We start from the raw sequence: 18,073 nt of genomic DNA, 5'->3' as shown, positions 1-18,073 counted from the left end.
TCTCAGAGGCTTTGTAGCTCCCTGGGCTCCTTTACCTACATGGAGAAGGCAGTAGTGTGAAGTAGGTCAGCAGGCATTAGAATGTAAAAGTATTTGGTTCAGAGCATCCATTTATTTGGATTTAGGAAGTAACCAGGATTATGGGACGGAGCTGGGAAAACATAACGTAAAGTTGGACTGGGTGGCATAGTTGATGTTTGGAGACCAAGGAAACTGTCTCATTGATGAAACTAGGCTTGCTTTGTTGACCTGGACAATGAGTACAATTAACGCATTCCAAACCAATGGTGAATGTAGGAATGGATAATGGTATCAGTACACTGTGTAGTTGTGCAGGAGATCAGCACTCATGAGCAGCATGGCTCACAAATAATGTGTTCAAGGATACTGGGTGATGTGGAGGGGAGGTGGGAGGAAAAGCTGCACTGTTCATATACCATCAGTTCTACTCTATATTATTATTAGTCATATTTATTGAATTATTGTCAACTTGCTCAGTGTTGGACAAGACCTTAAGAGAAAGACAGTCTCTGCCCCAGAGAGTCTGAGGTGCTGTGCACTGGGAAATCCAGACAGGGCAGGGCTGGGATGCTCACCACTTACACAAACCATCTGCCCTCCATTCTGGGGAAAGTAAAACACCTTATAAAGAAGTCTTGTCTTCCCTATCTCAGCACTCTTCTCTTGTAGAGTTCTGTGATTTGTATATTACAGTCCCTTGTTGCTTAAAGAAATTCTGCTTGAATTTCTTATTCATTAGTCCCTTCAGGCCCCTGCTCAACTTCTGTGCAGGGAAATGCAGAGCCAGAGTCCTTTGAGAGCCCTTCCTCAGTTCTGTAATAAGCAAATCCAGATGCATTCATTTCACATCCATTTGCTGCCTTTCTAATGAAGCGTTAGATGGGGTTGGTTTTAAAGTGAATTTAGTGTGGGTGAGAGGCAGCACATGACAGCCCAGGAGACAGGGTTCCCTTTTTCTATCCACTGGGGTGAGTGTCTCTGGGTGTCAAGTGCTCCAGGCATTTCCCCACCAGCAGGAAGGCTAGACACTGAGGCCTTGTCTACACTACAGGACTATTTCGAATCTACTTAAGTCGAATTTGTGGATTCGACCTTATGAAGTCGAATTTGTGTATCCATACTAAATACACAAATTCGAACTTCTGAGTCCACATTCACGGGGCCAGCGTCGACTTTGGAAGCGGTGCACTGTGGGAAGCTATCCCACAGTTCCCGCAGTCCCCGCTGCCCATTGGAATGCTGGGTAGAGCTCGCAATGCCTGCTGGGTGAAAAAATGTGTCGAGGGTGGTTTTGGGTAACTGTCATCATTCAACCGTCACTCACAACAGCCCTCCCTCACTGAAAGCGCCGGCGGGAAATCTGATCGCGCCCTTCTCTGGTCAGTTACAGCGCGGACGCCACAGCACTGCGAGCATGGAGCCCGCTGCGATCATCGCTGCACTTATGGCCGTTGTCAACTCCTCGCACCTTATCGTCCACCTCTTCCACAGCCAGCTGATGAGAAATCGGGCGAGGAGGCTCCGGCAGCGCGGTGAGGAGAGTGGCGCAGGCCTCTCACAAAGCAGGGTATGCCGCGCCGTGGAGATCATGGTGGCAATGGGTCAAGTTCATGGTGTGGAACGGCGATTCTGGGCCCGGGAAACAAGCACGGACTGGTGGGACCGCATAGTGCTGCAGGTCTGGGACGAATCACAGTGGCTGCGAAACTTCAGGATGCGTAAGGGCACTTTCCTTGAACTCTGTGACTTGCTGTCCCCTGCCCTGAAGCGCCAGGACACCCGGATGCGAGCAGCCCTGACTGTGCAGAAGCGAGTGGCCATAGCCCTCTGGAAACTTGCCACGCCAGACAGCTACCGGTCAGTAGCGAACCACTTTGGCGTGGGCAAATCTACTGTGGGGGTTGCTGTGATTCAAGTAGCCCACGCAATCGTTGAGCAACTACTCTCAAAGGTAGTGAACCTGGGAAACGTTCAGGTCATCATAGATGGCTTCGCCGCGATGGGATTCCCAAACTGCGGTGGGGCTATAGATGGGACTCACATCCCTATCCTGGCACCAGCCCACCAGGCCAGCGAGTACATTAACCGAAAGGGCTACTTTTCCATGGTGCTGCAAGGACTGGTGGACCATAGGGGACGTTTTACCAACATCAACGTCGGGTGGGCGGGCAAGGTTCATGATGCGCGTGTGTTCAGGAGCTCTGGTCTCTTTAGACGCCTCCAGGCAGGAACTTTCTTCCCGGACCACAAAATAACGGTTGGGGATGTGCAGATGCCTACAGTGATCCTCGGGGACCCAGCCTACCCGCTAATGCCCTGGCTCATGAAGCCCTATACAGGCGCCGTGGACAGAGAGAAGGAACTCTTCAACTACCGGCTGAGCAAGTGCAGAATGGTGGTGGAGTGTGCTTTCGGACGTCTCAAGGGGAGATGGCGGAGCTTACTCACTCGCTCGGACATCAGCGAAAAGAATATCCCCGTAGTTATTGCTGCTTGCTGTGTGCTCCACAATCTCTGTGAGAGCAAGGGCGAGACCTTTTTGGCCACTTGGGAGGTTGAGGCAAATCGCCTGGCTGCTGTTTACGATCAGCCAGACACCCGTGCTGAGAGAATATCCCAGCGGGAAGCGATATGCATCAGGGAGGCTTTGAAAGCAAGTTTCCTCGGAGAGCAGGGTAACCTGTGACTGTCCACTTGATTTTAAGAGAGCCTGATCATAAACCAAGTTTCCCCCACTTCCGAAGGACGTTTTAAAACTAAGGACATGTTTTAGTAATGAATAATAAATCTTTCGTTGACTTTGCATTTCTGTTTCCTGGTTGAAACATGGAAGCATTCTGTGCTGGGTAAGGTGTGCACTGATGGGTGGGTTTGCAGGAAGGGGCGAGGGGTGCCGTCTTTGGATAGGGGTTAACATGACGGCTGTGGGTTTGGGCGTTGGAAGGGGTGAGGGGTGTGGGGGAAGGGTGAGTATCTGCCCCTGGATGAGGTCTCTTTTTGGGGCTCAGGGCACCGGGGAGGATCGTGACTACGGTCCAAGTGCATGTGAAGGGAAGCCTGCCTTTACATTCGGGGACGGCAGGCACCAGGACCCTGCACAAGCATACACATCAAGGAAAGACCCGGGGCAGCATACACCACACAGACTGTCCCTGGTGCCTAGTGACTGCAGTCTGTGTGTGCCCTGCAGTTGACCCTGCACCCAAGTCTGTAGCATGGCACTGTGGGCTATGCACTGAAATTACAATTCCCCCCCCACACACACACAACAACAGAAAGTCTTCTGACACCAGAAACGTGACGGAAACAGTCAGTAACACCAAACCGCTTTTAGTAATGTAGTACACAGTGGGGGGTTTGAACTTGGAGTTGGGACTGGTTGATGCTGTAAGGAAAGAGCTTGTACAAATTTACAGCGCGAGAGTTGTCTCGAACATTATCGGTGTGCTGCGGTGCAGGGACAGTTCTCACGGCCCCTACCGCCCCTCCTTCTTGTAACTTTGGGTGAGGGGGGGACAGGACTTCCTGGCGTTGGAGGGCGGTTGCAGATGCACTGCAGGGGGGCTCTCTCCTCCTGCCTGCGGTCTTGCAGAACATCTACAAGGCGCCGGAGCGTGTCCGTTTGCTCCCTCATTAGACCAAGCAGCCTTTGAGTCGCCTGCTGGTCTTCCTGCCGCCACCTATCCTCCCGTTGACACAGGCTCTCCCTCCACTGTCTCTGCTCTGCCGCCTCCACTCTGGAGCTGGCCATCAGTTCCTGGAACATGTCGTCCCTAGTCTTTTTCTTTCGGCGTCTAATCTGAGCCAGCCTCTGCGAGGGGGATGCCGGGGCAGTCCGGGAAGGAGCCGAAGCTGTGTGATGCGAAAAAGTAGGTGATTTCCTTGAACAAATACATGTTTAACAACAGTAAACACAGTCTAGTCAGTTTCAGTTAAGAAGACCAAAGAGGGAACCAAGTCTCATGAGATCTCAGAACTAGTCCGAGATTTCGGAATACGCTCTCATTGGCGGCGCCATTGCACTGGATAGCGCACAAGCGAGGAAAGACAGCTGCATCCCTCTTGCACAAAGTCCTGGTAAGCCTTACAGTACAGAGTGCTTATCAGTTAGTGCTTAGCTGTGCTCTCCTGCTGGAGGCAATGTGCAAAGCAGAAAAGATGACCGTTTTGCGGCCCCTCCCGCCAGTGCACGGGAAAGATCACTGTATGCTTTTCCTCTGTGGCCTCCAACACGTGGCTGTTAAGCGAGGGTCATTCTTATGCAAAGTAAAAGTCTACCATTCACAATAGTAACAGTACACTAATTCCACTAATTAGATGCAGCACTTCCACAACGACATCACCCTGAGGCGTGTCAGGCGGACTGAGAGAGAGCGGATGCTAACAGAAGCCCTGCACAGACCAGGACCATACGCTGCCATGCTCGTCGAGGCGATGGTCCCCCTTTACCTGAGGATGGCCTGGCGCGGAAGAGTGTGCTTCAACGGAGCACCCAACAAGGCACCTCTACCAAGGAACCTCCTGCTGAGGCTTTTCCAGCTGCTCTCTGAGAGCTTTTTTGAACTGTCCCCAGAGGACTATTGCTCCATTCCTGTATGTGTAGACCTGCTGTTTGTATAGCTCCTATATGTGTAGACCTGCTGTTTGTATAGTTTCATATTTAAAAATTTTTGTATAGTATAGTATAATTTTTGTATAGTATTTCTATTTTTTCTATTTTTTATATAGTATTTCTATTTTTTATATATATCCCTGTTTCTTAAAAAAATAAATGTTTCCCTGTTTGTAGCACTTACCGCCTGATCCTTCCCCTGATTCCGAGTCCAGGTTAACGGGCGGGGACGGTTTGTAGGGGATCTCTGTGAGGGTGATGAAGAGATCCTGGCTGTCAGGGAAAGCGGGAGTGGGTTCGATGTCGCCTGCGCCGTCCTCCACAGACCCTTCCTCATCTTCCCCATCGGCGAACATCGCCGAGGAACTGTCCAGGTACACTATGCCATCCTCAGAGTCCACGGTCACTGGTGGGGCAGTGGTGGCAGACCCACCGAGAATGGCATGCAGTGCCTCGTAGAAGCGGCATGTCTGGGGCTGGGCTCCGGAGCGTCCGTTTGCCGCTCTGACTTTTTGATACCCTTGTCTTAGGTCCTTCACTTTCACGCGGCACTGCATCGCATCCCGGCTGTATCCTTTCTCTTTCATGGCTTTAGAGACCTTCTCGAAGGTCTTCGCGTTCCGCTTGTTGGAGCGCAGCTCCGAGAGCACAGACTCCTCGCCCCACACAGCGATCAGATCCTGGACTTCCCGGTCACTCCATGCTGGGGACCTCTTTCTATTCTGGGATTGCCCGGACTCCTCTGCTGGAGAGCTCTGCATCGTTGCAGGTGCTGCGGAGCTCGCCCCGATGTGCAACCAGAACGTCAGATTCAAACCGTCCAGACAGGAAAATGAATTCAAATTTTCGCGGGTCATTTCCTGTGTGGCTGGCCAGAGAATCCAAGCTCGGACTGCTGTCCAGAGCGTCAACAGAGTGGTGCACTGTGGGATAGCTCCCGGAGCTGCTAAGTTCGATTAGCATCCACACCTAGCCTAATTCGAGCTAGCCATGTCGAATTTAGCGTTACTCCACCTGCCGGGGTGGAGTACCAAATTCGAACTAAAGAGCCCTCTAGTTCGAATTAAATGGCTTCCTGGTGTGGACGGTTGAGCGGTTAGTTCGAATTAACGCTGCTAAATTCGAATTAAAGTCCTAGTGTAGACCAGGCCTGACTTTTCTGAAATGAAAGCTGAGATTCTCCTGACTCAAGGAGCTGTAGCTTTAAGAGCCTTGAAGTAAGGCTACTTTCCAGGGATTGTCAGTCATGGCTAGTGCCATGGTGTTGGCAGTGTTTGGGTTGGGGACACACACACTCCAGAGTGAAGGATGCAGTATAAAAACCTAGAGAGTGATACTGTAAACTGATCTGGGACCCACCAACTCCTTCCGATAAGGCCATTCAACAGCCATCCCATGATACTGACTCGTGGTCACTACCAACCTGCATTAGGCTGGATTTGAAGCAGTTACCAGGTGGAAAAAGGCTCTGCATTGCATCTCCCAGGTGAATTTTCTGGAGTAATTTTGATGGTCAAGTGTTCACATTTGAAGGCACCAGTAGACATTCTTGTGGAATATGTTAGTTAATCCAGTGATGAGGGTAAGGAACATTCAGGAAACTCCAATTATTAAGGTTACACTAGAAAGGCTAATTTGGCCACATTTCATGCCAACTTTTATAGTTTATAGTGTAGTCTAATAACAAAGGATTATATTAAAGGTTACATTTAATAAGGGAGAAAGGAATAGAAAATATTGTGTATTTCCAGCATGGCTGAGCTAACATGGCTGGAGCAAATTCAAAAGTGCAGTTTCTCAATTTGTCTTGATCTCATGACCTTGATATTGCATTAACAATTGTTTCTTAAATTTTCTAATTTTGATTTTTTATTTTTCTTGTCTTTTTTCTCTTGCTTATTTTTTCTTAAAAGAGAAAGAAAATAGAAAAAAAAACTGGTGATAATTGGCTTTGTAACCTATGAGAGCTAGCAAAGCTTGTAATCTATGAACCAGCAAGCTGGCACCTAATTAACCACCTTTTATATGGAGAATGCATCTATCTTTAAGTGCACCTAGACTCCAGGGAATACTGTACTGCTCATGCTTAGGAAGTGGGTCTAAAATTGTCATATGTTTACATGCAAAGCAAAAGCTGTTGCCTTCAAAGAGGACTGTGTCCATGCCAAGGTCCAAGCTTCTGCTGTTTTTGGTGGGGGTTGGATGCAGAGAGGAAGTGTGGTTATCATTTTTAATTTAAATTAAATCTACTTATTTTGGGCCAAAGGAATTTTTCTCATACCCATGCTGCTGCTCCCCCTTTCCCCACTCCAAAAAATCACAGTTATGCAGAGATCAAGACTGGAATATTTCAGGTCAGGAGGTAAATGCTTTGGAAAATTAGAGAGGCAAGGTGAGTGACTTAATATCTTTTATTAGTCTGTTAGTCTATAAGGTGCCACAGGATTCTTTGCTGCTTTTACAGATCCAGACTAACACGGCTACCCCTCTGATACTATCTTTTATTGGACCAGCTTCTGTTGGTGAAAAAGACAAACTTTGAGTTCCATAGGCGTTCTTGTTCAGGAAAAATAGAGTATGGGAAAATAAGAGTTAAACAGAAATTATAATTTCTATAATTATAGATATAACAACTACCTGGTATAATTAGGACTTCAGGTATATTTTCTTTTTGTTTTTCAGCAAATTAAACAGAAGCAACCTATGTTTGCATTTTCATGTACTATCCTAGTCCCGGTACTAGCAATGGTCAGCCCTGTCTTTCGACAAAGATGGTTTGAAGGACAGGAGTATCAAGAAGAGTATTTGGGACTTATTTAGTACATCCTTAGGACCTGGAATGTTGTTTTAATATCAGAGAACACTTAATGAATTGATGCCTGCTCAATATAAAGTGTTATGGATGCTATACAGGACACACACACACACACACACACACACACTCTCTCTCTCTTAGAAAGACTACAGCTTTCCAGAAGCTGGGAATGGGCAACAGGGGATGGATCACTTGGTGATTACCTGTTCTGTTCATTCCCTCTGGGGCATTGGCCACTGTTGGAAGACATGATACTGGGCTAGATGGTCCTTTGATCTGACCCAATATGGCCATTCTTATGTTCTTAGCTGTAGATCCTGGATTCCTGAACAGCTATTTGAGAATTTCATGTAATGAAGCATTTAACTGAAAACTCACTTCTCCCACCCTCCTTGCCCCTCCTCAACAGCATTAGACCATTAAAGAAGATCAACTCCCATTTCAGCGCAGAAACTCCAGTGTAGCTAAGTCAATGATGAGAAAGATAATTAGCATGTTAAATGCTCAGTGCTTTATTCAAATTATGTTTAATAATATTGAGCTATAAGAAAACAGTGGCAAAAACTGTTAACAGCTGGCTTTTTCATTATCAACGTAGGTTTGTTTTGCATAGCATTTTCAGCTTAATGAAAGCTGCCTGAGTTTCATGTCATTTTTCAATCCTATTTCTTTATTATGTTTTTCAGCCATTGGCTAGCAATTCGCAGGATTGCAAATGAGCTCTGAATATTTTAGGAGCCAGTGGGTTTCAGGAATTAATGATTTGCCTGTATTTTATGACTGTGATTCAAGTTCCGTTGGCTAACCAGCCCCAGAATTATATATGCATGCAGAGGGAATCCTTGTTTATGGGACTGTTAGAGTCTTGCTGGGAGCTATGGGCTGCAGTTCCAAGCCAAGTATGGATAAAACATCATGGGGGATTCTTTTTCGGCTCTGAAGCTTCAAATATTAATAGGATATCATTTTCATGACAAGTATTGCAACAGGTTGTGAGCACTTTGTTATAAAACATTTTCTCTTAGTGGAATCACATATTTTAATGGAAATGTGATGTCATTTAAATTATTGATATCTAAAAGCACAAGTCCACTGTGTGTCCACAGATATTGAAATAGTTTCAAATGGGCTCTCTTCTAGCTGCTCCTATGTCTGTTAGATTGCATTCATCTCCATAAATATTACATCAACCAGCACACCAAGACCGATGTGGCAGCAAACCAGCATTTAGCGTAATAGGCAGCAAGTGGAAGCAAGATTGCAAACTGTCTCAGTTCATCTAAATGGCCCAGGCTTCCACACAAAACCTTCTAGTTGTGGTTAGCCACAAATGACTTTTTTATTTTGCTATAATATTAACAACCCCCCTTCAGAAATTTGACAAAGAGTTCATCGAATGTAGGGATTGGCATGTACCCTAGGGAATCAGGAGGTCTCCCGGGAGAGAATGTGGGCCAGCTTTTGCTCTTGCACTAGGGTAAATCCATAGCCAGTGAAGTTGTTCTGGATTTACACCACCGTCTTTGTTCTGTGTTTGTACAATGCCTTGCACAATGGGCTCTTAGGTGCCACTGCAATACAAACAATAAATATAGCTGAAAGCACAGCTTGCTCCAAATGTTTTCAGTCTTTCATTTCAGTGCTTTTGGGGTTTTGTGGGGTTGGTGGTGCGAGGGTACCAGGGATTTGTTTAGCCTGGGGCTAACATACCTGTTCCTCACTACTTTACTATAGCGATCTCCCGTCACAATAGGCAAAGTAAGGAAAACACTCCTTGAGAACTTATTAGAGTTTGATTTAAAAATATTTATTGTATATATCTGGACACATTATGTAGACAATTTGTATTTGAATGGTTACAAAGCTTTAACTTTAATCTCAGCAGTCTAAAGTAATTAAATAATAATTGTCTCGCCTCCCCATACTCTGATGCATTTATAATTTCCCACAATTGTGAAAATTTAAATAAAAATTTAAAAAATGCTTAAAAATAAACATTGACAAAATTATTTTTAAAAAAAGGAAATTGAATTCTGCCAAGCCTACCTATATGTATTGCTATATGAAAGGTGGGAAAAATAGGTGTGTGGTTTTTATGGGTTTTATAATGTTCAAAGGAGCCTGAAGCTATTTAACAAAAAACGGTTTGCTTTTTACTTTAGAAATATGAGGAATATCAAGTCTGGTCTGCCCTGTTTTTGTTGAAGGACTCTTTGGTAACAATGTGAGATTCCTCTGCTTGCAGTTGGAAGGGAGGAAAGATGGGGAGATGTATCTTTAACAAAAGCGCTTTTCTTCCAGGTGTGTTAGGACATTGGAGTTGTATGCTGTAGCTATTAACATAAGTGCAGTGTGTTTAGTGTCTTGACTCTCACTTCACTTTCCCATACTCAGCATCTTTTGATGTCATAACAGAGCTGCCAACCCCAATTATTTAAAATCAGATGCCAGGTCCCAAAAAAATCATGACAGTTAAAAAATATGGTGTTCTTTTTATTTGCCTTCTGGTTTTTGAGCCTATAGGGGTCCTGTTTTTCAGCTTTGCTCTGCAACCTCAACGATTAGAAATGTATGTGTTTTAAAAAAAACCTCATAATCTCATGACTTCAGGAGCTTGGGCTTTTAGAAATTCTGCTCATATCATGGGGAAATTGCAAGAGCTGGAATAATCGATTAGTTCTCCTGCTGTGCATAGAGTTTTCCAGGAAAGTCAGGGGAGTCAAACTTAGTTTTGTACATTAAAACACAAAAAGAAAAATCAAGGCAGGGTTAAAAACCCACCTCCCAAATTCCAGGCCTTGGTCGTAAATAAAGTAATAGAGGAGGCACAAACAATCCCTCCTCTGTGCTGATGACCTTTAAGGATGCAGGCTGCATTGCCAAACCCTGTGGGCTACTTGCACTGTGCTGCCCTCTAGCCACCCATGAAAGTTACTGTAGCTGTCAACCTGGGATAATAAAATAACATTAGCTTTGGCTTAGAAGCAGGTTATTGTGCCTCCCTTTTCTACATGAAGCGGCATTCCAGCATTCTGTGGTAGCTGCAAATGGCCCAGGTGGAAGCTGCCAATGCAACCAAGCATCTCTGCCCACAGCCATTAATGTGTGTGTGTTTTGTCATCAAACATGATCACTGGATAATGTTCTGAGATGTTCCTAATCCGTGGAGCCGGTTCTCCAGCTCTGCTGATGCTTACACTCTCTTTTTTTTCTTCCTGTTTTTGTGCCGGCAGCAAACCCTGGAGACGAACCTCACCAACCTGGTTAAACGCAATAGTGAACTAGAAAACCAGATGGCCAAGCTGATACAGATCTGCCAGCAGGTGGAGGTATGTGGTGGCAATGCTTCAGAGAGTGGGGGTCTATGCTGGCTGAGGGGTGCATGATACCTGCCTGCAGCATGGGAACACTGAATTGGGAAGAGGGGTTATTTAGGATGATGATAGGGGGGCAATGGGGTGAAATTTGGAAAGGGATCATGCCAGGGAAAGCCCTGGTATGAGATGAATGAGGCTGCAGAATGGTGTCCCATGGGCAATGGCAGAAACCTCATATCTCGATTCACTTAAATCTAGGCAGGACAGACTGCTGGTAAATAGAATATCAGGGTTGGAAGAGACCTCAGGAGGTCATCTAGTCCAACCCCCTGCTCAAAGCAGGACCAATCCCCAAATCACCCCCTCAGGGATTGAACTCACAACCTTGGGTTTAGCAAGCCAATACTCAAACCACTGAGCTATCCCTCCCCGCATTACAATGAGCAAACTGCACTCGTAATGGGGGAGGTGGCCTAATAGTATGATCCCTCTAACTGAGATTGTTCTGTGCAATTCTCCCATGGCAGCTGGATGTTGGGAGTTGGACGGTGTCCCTGATGAGTGGGGGCATGCACTGCCTGACCACTGTGGGTACGTCACCCTCTCGCGATGTAGGGAGATTAGTTGATACAGGGAGGTGTAGTTTACATCTCCTTGCCCCAGCTTGGGCCAGTCTGGCCCAATATAGCTAGACCTGTGAGCCAGTAAAGTGTCTGAGACAATTTCCTGGGAGAAGATAGAGTTTGTCTGGAGAAGGGCAAATGGAAGTGGCTGATGGACCATAAACAGAATAATTATAACTGTACTGTGGAGAGAAGTATGGAGTAGGCTGCATGGGATCTGCCCTGGAGTCTGTCCTCTTAACTGCCTTCATACGTGCTGTGGAGGAAGCAGAAACCCGTATGCAGTGAGAGCTGGAGAGACCATATCATAAAACACAGGGGTTAGAGGACAAACAAGCAACAATCAATGAGATGAGAGGTAGCATAGATAGTTGCAGAGGGAACGCCTTCCAATCCCAATCCTACAAGGTGATGTGCGCATGTGAACACCTGCTGTGTGGGCTCAGGGCTCAAGTGGGGAAGTAGGAAGGAAGAAGGAATTCTGTGCTATTTGGAATTTGAGTGCTGCTGCATGGACACAAACTGGTCTATGTTGCTTGTGGGTGGTTGCGGTTGTGATGGGTTGGACCCCATCCTGGGGCACCACCTGATATGCTGGGGTCTCACTGAGCCCACCCTTTCCACCAGCCTGGGTTTCCTCACCCTGTTTTTGCTGTGCTAGGCTCTCAAGCCTTCTCCAGTGTGCACGTGCGCATACACATTGAAATCAGCTCTGTGTGGGAAGACTTAGGAGAATGGCAAGCACTCATGTGCACACCTCCTTAGTCTCTTTACAGTCTAAGCCCCTGTTCTCAGCCTGGACTCATCCCTTGCCTTCCCATAGCTTAGTTCCTTGGTTTCTTCAGGAGCTTTCAGCAGTCTTCCTTCTTGGGTGGAGAGGCAAATGGAGAGCCCCAATCGCCTTGCTTCCCAGCCTTAAACAGTATTTACATGAGGTGGGAAGCCTTTGTTTCCAGTGGAAAAGTACCAGCAATGTCCCAGGTGGTATTTTGTACCAGGTGACCTTATCACCTGACCTTGCAGTGTCAAAGCATCCATGAAACAAGGTTTATTTGCAATGTCCACAGGAAGGAACTCCAGGGAAGATGGGAGATGCACATCTTCGAAGACTCATTGTTTTTTCCTAATGGCTCTTTAAGGCTGATTGCTTAGTCTGGTGGGTGTTTCCCAAGTTGTAATTGGTACATAGACAATATTCCTAACTTTAGATACAGAAATGATACGTGCATAAAAATTGGATAAACACATTCAGTAAATCATATCCTTTCCAACGATACCTCATACTACCCATCTTGCATAAAGCATGTCTTAGTTATGCCATATTCATATCATAACCATATTTCTGCAAAGAATGAGGTGTAATGTCATAGTGGTGTCTATGCCACTAACTGGCTATAGAATCCTGATAATCGTCATGGCTGCTCTGGGCCACTGGATAGGGTTGCCAACTTGCTTATTGCACAAAACCAAACACCCCAGGCCCTGTCCTGCCCCACCCCTTCTCTGAGGCCCCGCCCCCACTTACTTCAGCCCCCCTCCCTCCATTGCTCACTCTCCCCCACCCTCATTCACTTTCACTGGGCTGGGGAAGGGGGTTGGGGTGTGGGAGGGAGTGAGGGCTCTAACTGGGGGTGCAGATTCTGGGGTGGAGCTAGGGTGCAGAGGGGAGAGGTTTGGAGTGCAGAGGTTTGGGGTGGAGAAGTCTGGAGAGGTTTGGGGTGCAGGAGGGGGCACCAGGCAGGGGCCAAAGGCTTGAATGCGGGAGGTGGCTCAGGGCTGAGGGTTGGGGTGGGGGGGTGACCGGTGTAGGGTCTGGGAGGGAGTTAGGGTGCAGGAGGGAGTTCCAACCTGGGGCAAGGGGGTTGGGGTGCAGTCTCCAGCCAGGCAGCACTTACCTCAGGCAGCTCCTGGTTCATAGCTCAGAGGTGCTAAGGCAGACTCCCTGCCTGCCCTGGCACTGCGCAGCTCCTGGAAGCGGCTGGCACGTCTGGCCCTTAGGTGGAGGCATGGCCAGGTGGCTTGGCATGGTGCATGCTGCCCACGCCTGCAGGCACTGCCCCTGCAGCTCCTATTGGTTGCGGTTCCTGGCCAATGGGAATGACGGAGCCGGTGCTTGGGGTGGGGTCAGCACACGGAGGTTCCCTGATTGCCCCTGCGTCTAGGAGCCACAGGGACATGCTGGCCGCTTCCTGGAGCTGTGTGGAGCCAGGGCAGGCAGAGAGCCTGCCTTAGCCCTGCTGTGCTGCTGACCGGACTTTTAATGGCCTGGTCAGCAGTGCTGACCGGAGCCGCTAGAGTCCCTTTTCAACCGGGTGTTCCAGTCGAAAACTGGATGCCTGGCAACCCTAGGACTGAAGGGTGCTGCTGAGGGCTGGGAGGGTAATGAGTGGCACATGATCTCACAGTGTGAAGCTCTAGCAGAGTCAAGCCAGTGCTGTATTGGGATACATCACTTAGGAAGTGGTCCCCAAACTTTTTACCAAAGCAACCCTCTCCCCTTCCCCCTGACCCTCCACTGCCTTTTGTCTCTTTCTGTGACCCAGCATTCCATAAATGCACCCTTTGCCCTGGCACCACAACACTAGTCCTGACCCGGCCCACTCTGCACTCATCCTGCAGTGGCAGCTCCTGTCCCACAGTGCTCAGCCCAATGCCCCACTCCAGGTATTGTGACCTGGTTCATGGGGTCTCAGCACCACTCAGGTTTGGCTGGGTCACCCCTCCACACCAGGCTGGGAGAAGTGTGTGTTTGCCTTGGTCATGGCCCAGGGATGGGTTAATCCAGCCCTGGATATGGCAACTAATCTAGAACCTTCCCACAAGCCACTGTTTGGGAAACACTGAAGTAGGTGACTCAACATCCTCTGACTCAAAACCTGTTTGTCAAATTTGTTGTAGACACAAATTTCATACATGACTCCATAAATATTGCAATGATTATGAAGATCAGGATGACATAAGCTTTTGTTAGCTATCTTACATTATATTCTCACTGGATAAATACTAGGAAAGCAGTGTGTTAGGTGTAGTGAGTTTGGTACAGCTGTTAGGAGCCTTGACACAGAGTAATGACTCCTTTCCTAACTGGTACCAATTGACCTCAGTGTCACACAAAGGAGCTTGGGAGGGTGGGGGTGGAGGGGAAATGTGGAAATTGCTGGGCAATGTGATGGGGACTAAAAAGAGGAAGACTGGGACTAGTAATAGTTGAGGGGAGACTGAGACTAGGACTGGCTGGGCAAAGAGACAAGGATCAGAAACCTGGGACTTGGTAAGCAAGGAGAATGATGATGGCTGAGATGACAGCCCAGGGGTGGGGAAGAGACAGGAGTGGTACAGGGACAGGTTGGGGCAGAAGGGGTCAAGTTTGAGGGAAAGAGGCAGAGTCTGAGCCCCTTAAAGTACACTTCCATCCAGAATCTGGAATGGAACCAAAATCCCTGAGTTTCACCATTTCTCTGCTGTCAGCAAATATCTGTGAAACCCACTGGCAAAGTTTATGGCTCACCCCTCTCTAGTTGCTGGTCCACACAAAGGATGACAACCTAATATTGCTATTAGTTACTCTTAGTTCAAGTAGCAGAGTCTGTGCAGTGGATTTAAAGATTCCAGCCTTGCTGATGAGCCACATGGGTATATGTAGCAGGGTGGACCCTGCTCCTGCCCGGAGGGGCTTAAAATGCTGCCTGACAGGGCTTGAGAGGGGTGGCTCTGGAAGCTGGGCTGATTAAAGAAGTGGCTGCAGCTGGGGCCACGCCCCAAACTGAAGCCCTGGGGCTGATAAGAGGCAGAGAAGCCAGAGCACAGACAGTCTCTCTCTGCCTTCAGAGAGAGATGGGCCTGGCTGCTTATGAGCAGAGGTAGAGTACCTGGGTGAAGCAGGGCTGGGAACAGGCTGAGGAGCTAGGGAAGCTCCAGCCTGGAAAGCCCCAGGCTGCGGCCTAGCAAAGGGCCAAAGGTACTGGGGGTTGCAGAGGGCAGCCCAGGGGTAGGACAAAGCAGCAGGTCCAAACCCCTATTGCCTGTGATGAGTGGGCTGATACTGCAGTCTGCCCCAGGGTGTGGGGCTAGACCATGACTGTCAGTGGCCAACACTGAGGCAAAGTGGGGATAGTAGGGTGGGGGTTCCCCTGGGAGGGGGAGACCCAATTATAGTAAAAGGGGCACCAGGTCCTGGGAGGGACACGGGGCCGATAGTAAAAAGGGGGATCACCGGCCTGCAGAGGGCGCTCCGGGCTGAAAAAGAGCCAATTCCCCGGGAAAACCAGCAGGAGGCGCCGCGGCGGTGAGTAGCCCGTTTACATATGGTGGAGAATGCGGGTATAGCGGTCCGCCCCTGATACAAGAGGCCTGGGCAAGAACTGTGGGACAGTCGCCCAGAGGACGACGGCCTTAGAGAAAGAATGGAGACAGAGACTCTTATTAAACTCCTGGCCGAAAGCCAGCAGCAGCAGCAGCTCGTGGAGCAGCTGGGGGCCCACCAGCAGCAGCTACTTCAGGCCTTGGGGGTCCAGCATCTGGAGCAACAGACCCAATGTCTCCAGCAGCTCGCCACCCTGTGGCCGAGCCCCGGTGGCGTCGCACCAGGGGGGGTTGCTTCACCTGCACCCCCTGCGCCACCCGTGCGTCTGACCAAGATGGGGCCCGAGGATGACCCAGAGGCTTATCTCGTCACCTTTGAGCGGGTGGCGGCTGTGGCCGGGTGGGCACCGGAGCAGTGGGCGACCCTCCTCGCCCCCTATCTGACGGGGCCCGCTCAGAGGGCCTACCGGGACCTCCCAGATGAGGAGGCCCGGGTTTACGCTCAAGTGAAGGCGGCCATCTTAGATGCCTTCGAGGTCACCCCGGAGGCCTTTCGACGGCAGTTTCGGGGAAAGGTTTACCCTCCGGGCGTCCGGCCCCGGGCTGTGGCCCAGGAGTTAAGGGAAGCAGCGGGTCGATGGCTACAGCCGGAGCGTAGAACCTCCGCGGACATCACGGAGCAGCTCGTCCTCGAGCAGTTCGTGCATATCCTCCCGACTCCCGGGAGGACGTGGGTGTTGCGACACCGTCCTCAAACCCTCAGCACGGCCATTAGGCTTATGGAGGACTTTCTCGAGGCCGAGGCCCCTATAGGACCGGTCGCCCGGGCCCCGAGTCCGGGACCGGGCTCTCAGAGTCTACCTGATCCCAAAATGGTGGAGAGACGCTCCAGAGACTACTATTGGAGAGCCTGTCAGGCCCGGCTCGCCGAGCAGCAAGCGGGGCTGCTTCAGCTGCGGCACGGGAGGGCACATGGAGCTCATTGGAGCCCAGGCACCTGGGGCAGGAGGCCGGTGCCAAGGCCAAGGAACTGTTGGGCCTGTGGGAAACCAGGACACTTGAAGAGGGAGTGCCCCCACGGAGCCCGCAGGGCCCAGCCAAGCCCCGAAAGAAGGGCGGAGGCCCACAAAACTGGGGCCGAGGCAGGGGGGAGGCCTCGAGCGTGCTTCCACTGCCACCCCGAGGGCCACATCATGAGACAATACCCCCTGGGGCAGAAAGGGGGCGTGCCTGTAACTGAGGCTTGGTCTGGGACCCCCCGCCAGGAAGGGGTAGTCCGGACCGAGGCCCCTAAACAGAAAGGGGCTGGGGCAAAACGGCCCCGCCGTAACCAGGGAACCCAAACTGAGGGGAGAACCCACAGAGGACCAGGGAGGTCTATGGTGGGGACCCGGAGCCAGGGGGAAGTCAGCAGGCTGCTCCACGCCATGGAGGGCCTGCGACAGGAAAGGGATTCCCTGCGGGCCCAGCTGAGAAGAATGCTGGGCCGATAGAACACCCCGCCTGCCCCTGGAGGGGTTCTTGAGGGGGAGGGTGTGTAGCAGGGTGGACCCTGCTCCTGCCCGGAGGGGCTTAAAATGCTGCCTGACAGGGCTTGAGAGGGGTGGCTCTGGAAGCTGGGCTGATTAAAGAAGTGGCTGCAGCTGGGGCCACGCCCCAAACTGAAGCCCTGGGGCTGATAAGAGGCAGGGAAGCCAGAGCACAGACAGTCTCTCTCTGCCTTCAGAGAGGGATGGGCCTGGCTGCTTATGAGCAGAGGTAGAGTACCTGGGTGAAGCAGGGCTGGGAACAGGCTGAGGAGCTAGGGAAGCTCCAGCCTGGAAAGCCCCAGGCTGCGGCCTAGCAAAGGGCCAAAGGTACTGGGGGTTGCAGAGGGCAGCCCAGGGGTAGGACAAAGCAGCAGGTCCAAACCCCTATTGCCTGTGATGAGTGGGCTGATACTGCAGTCTGCCCCAGGGTGTGGGGCTAGACCATGACTGTCAGTGGCCACTACTGAGGCAAAGTGGGGATAGTAGGGTGAGGGTTCCCCTGGGAGGGGGAGACCCAGTTATAGTAAAAGGGGCACCAGGTCCTGGGAGGGACACGGGGCCGATAGTAAAAAGGGGGATCACCGGCCTGCAGAGGGCGCTCCGGGCTGAAAAAGAGCCAATTCCCCGGGAAAACCAGCAGGAGGCGCCGCGGCGGTGAGTAGCCCGTTTACAGTATACCTTTTCAGTTTTCTTTTTTTAAAAACCTAGGAAATTTACACACCAAACCTACATTCAAAGATCATTATTGTGGTTGCAAAGTCAAGCACTCAAAAGTTAGGAAATGTCAGAATTAGGAAAACCTTAGTTCTACCCCTTGTGCATGTGCATTATGACACCATCTTTAATCACATGAT

The 18,073-nt window shown here is 49.8% G+C and overlaps 1 protein-coding gene across 6 annotated transcripts in view; it reads left to right on the top strand.

Annotated features, from left to right (window-relative positions):
* Positions 1-18,073, top strand: part of LOC123377623 (probable E3 ubiquitin-protein ligase MID2) — a 432,199-nt gene that overhangs the window by 255,096 nt on the left and 159,030 nt on the right. For all 6 annotated transcript variants that reach the window (XM_045030745.1, XM_045030744.1, XM_045030748.1 and 3 more), the window contains exon 3: positions 10,682-10,777. In XM_045030745.1, coding sequence (XP_044886680.1) covers positions 10,682-10,777 — 96 coding nt within the window. The remainder of the gene's footprint in view (positions 1-10,681; positions 10,778-18,073) is intronic.

This window comes from Mauremys mutica, chromosome 9, assembly GCF_020497125.1.
Source record: "Mauremys mutica isolate MM-2020 ecotype Southern chromosome 9, ASM2049712v1, whole genome shotgun sequence".
Lineage (NCBI taxonomy): Eukaryota > Metazoa > Chordata > Testudines > Geoemydidae > Mauremys > Mauremys mutica.
Note: the sequence above shows the minus strand (reverse complement) of the source record. Positions and strands in the feature narration are given on the sequence as shown.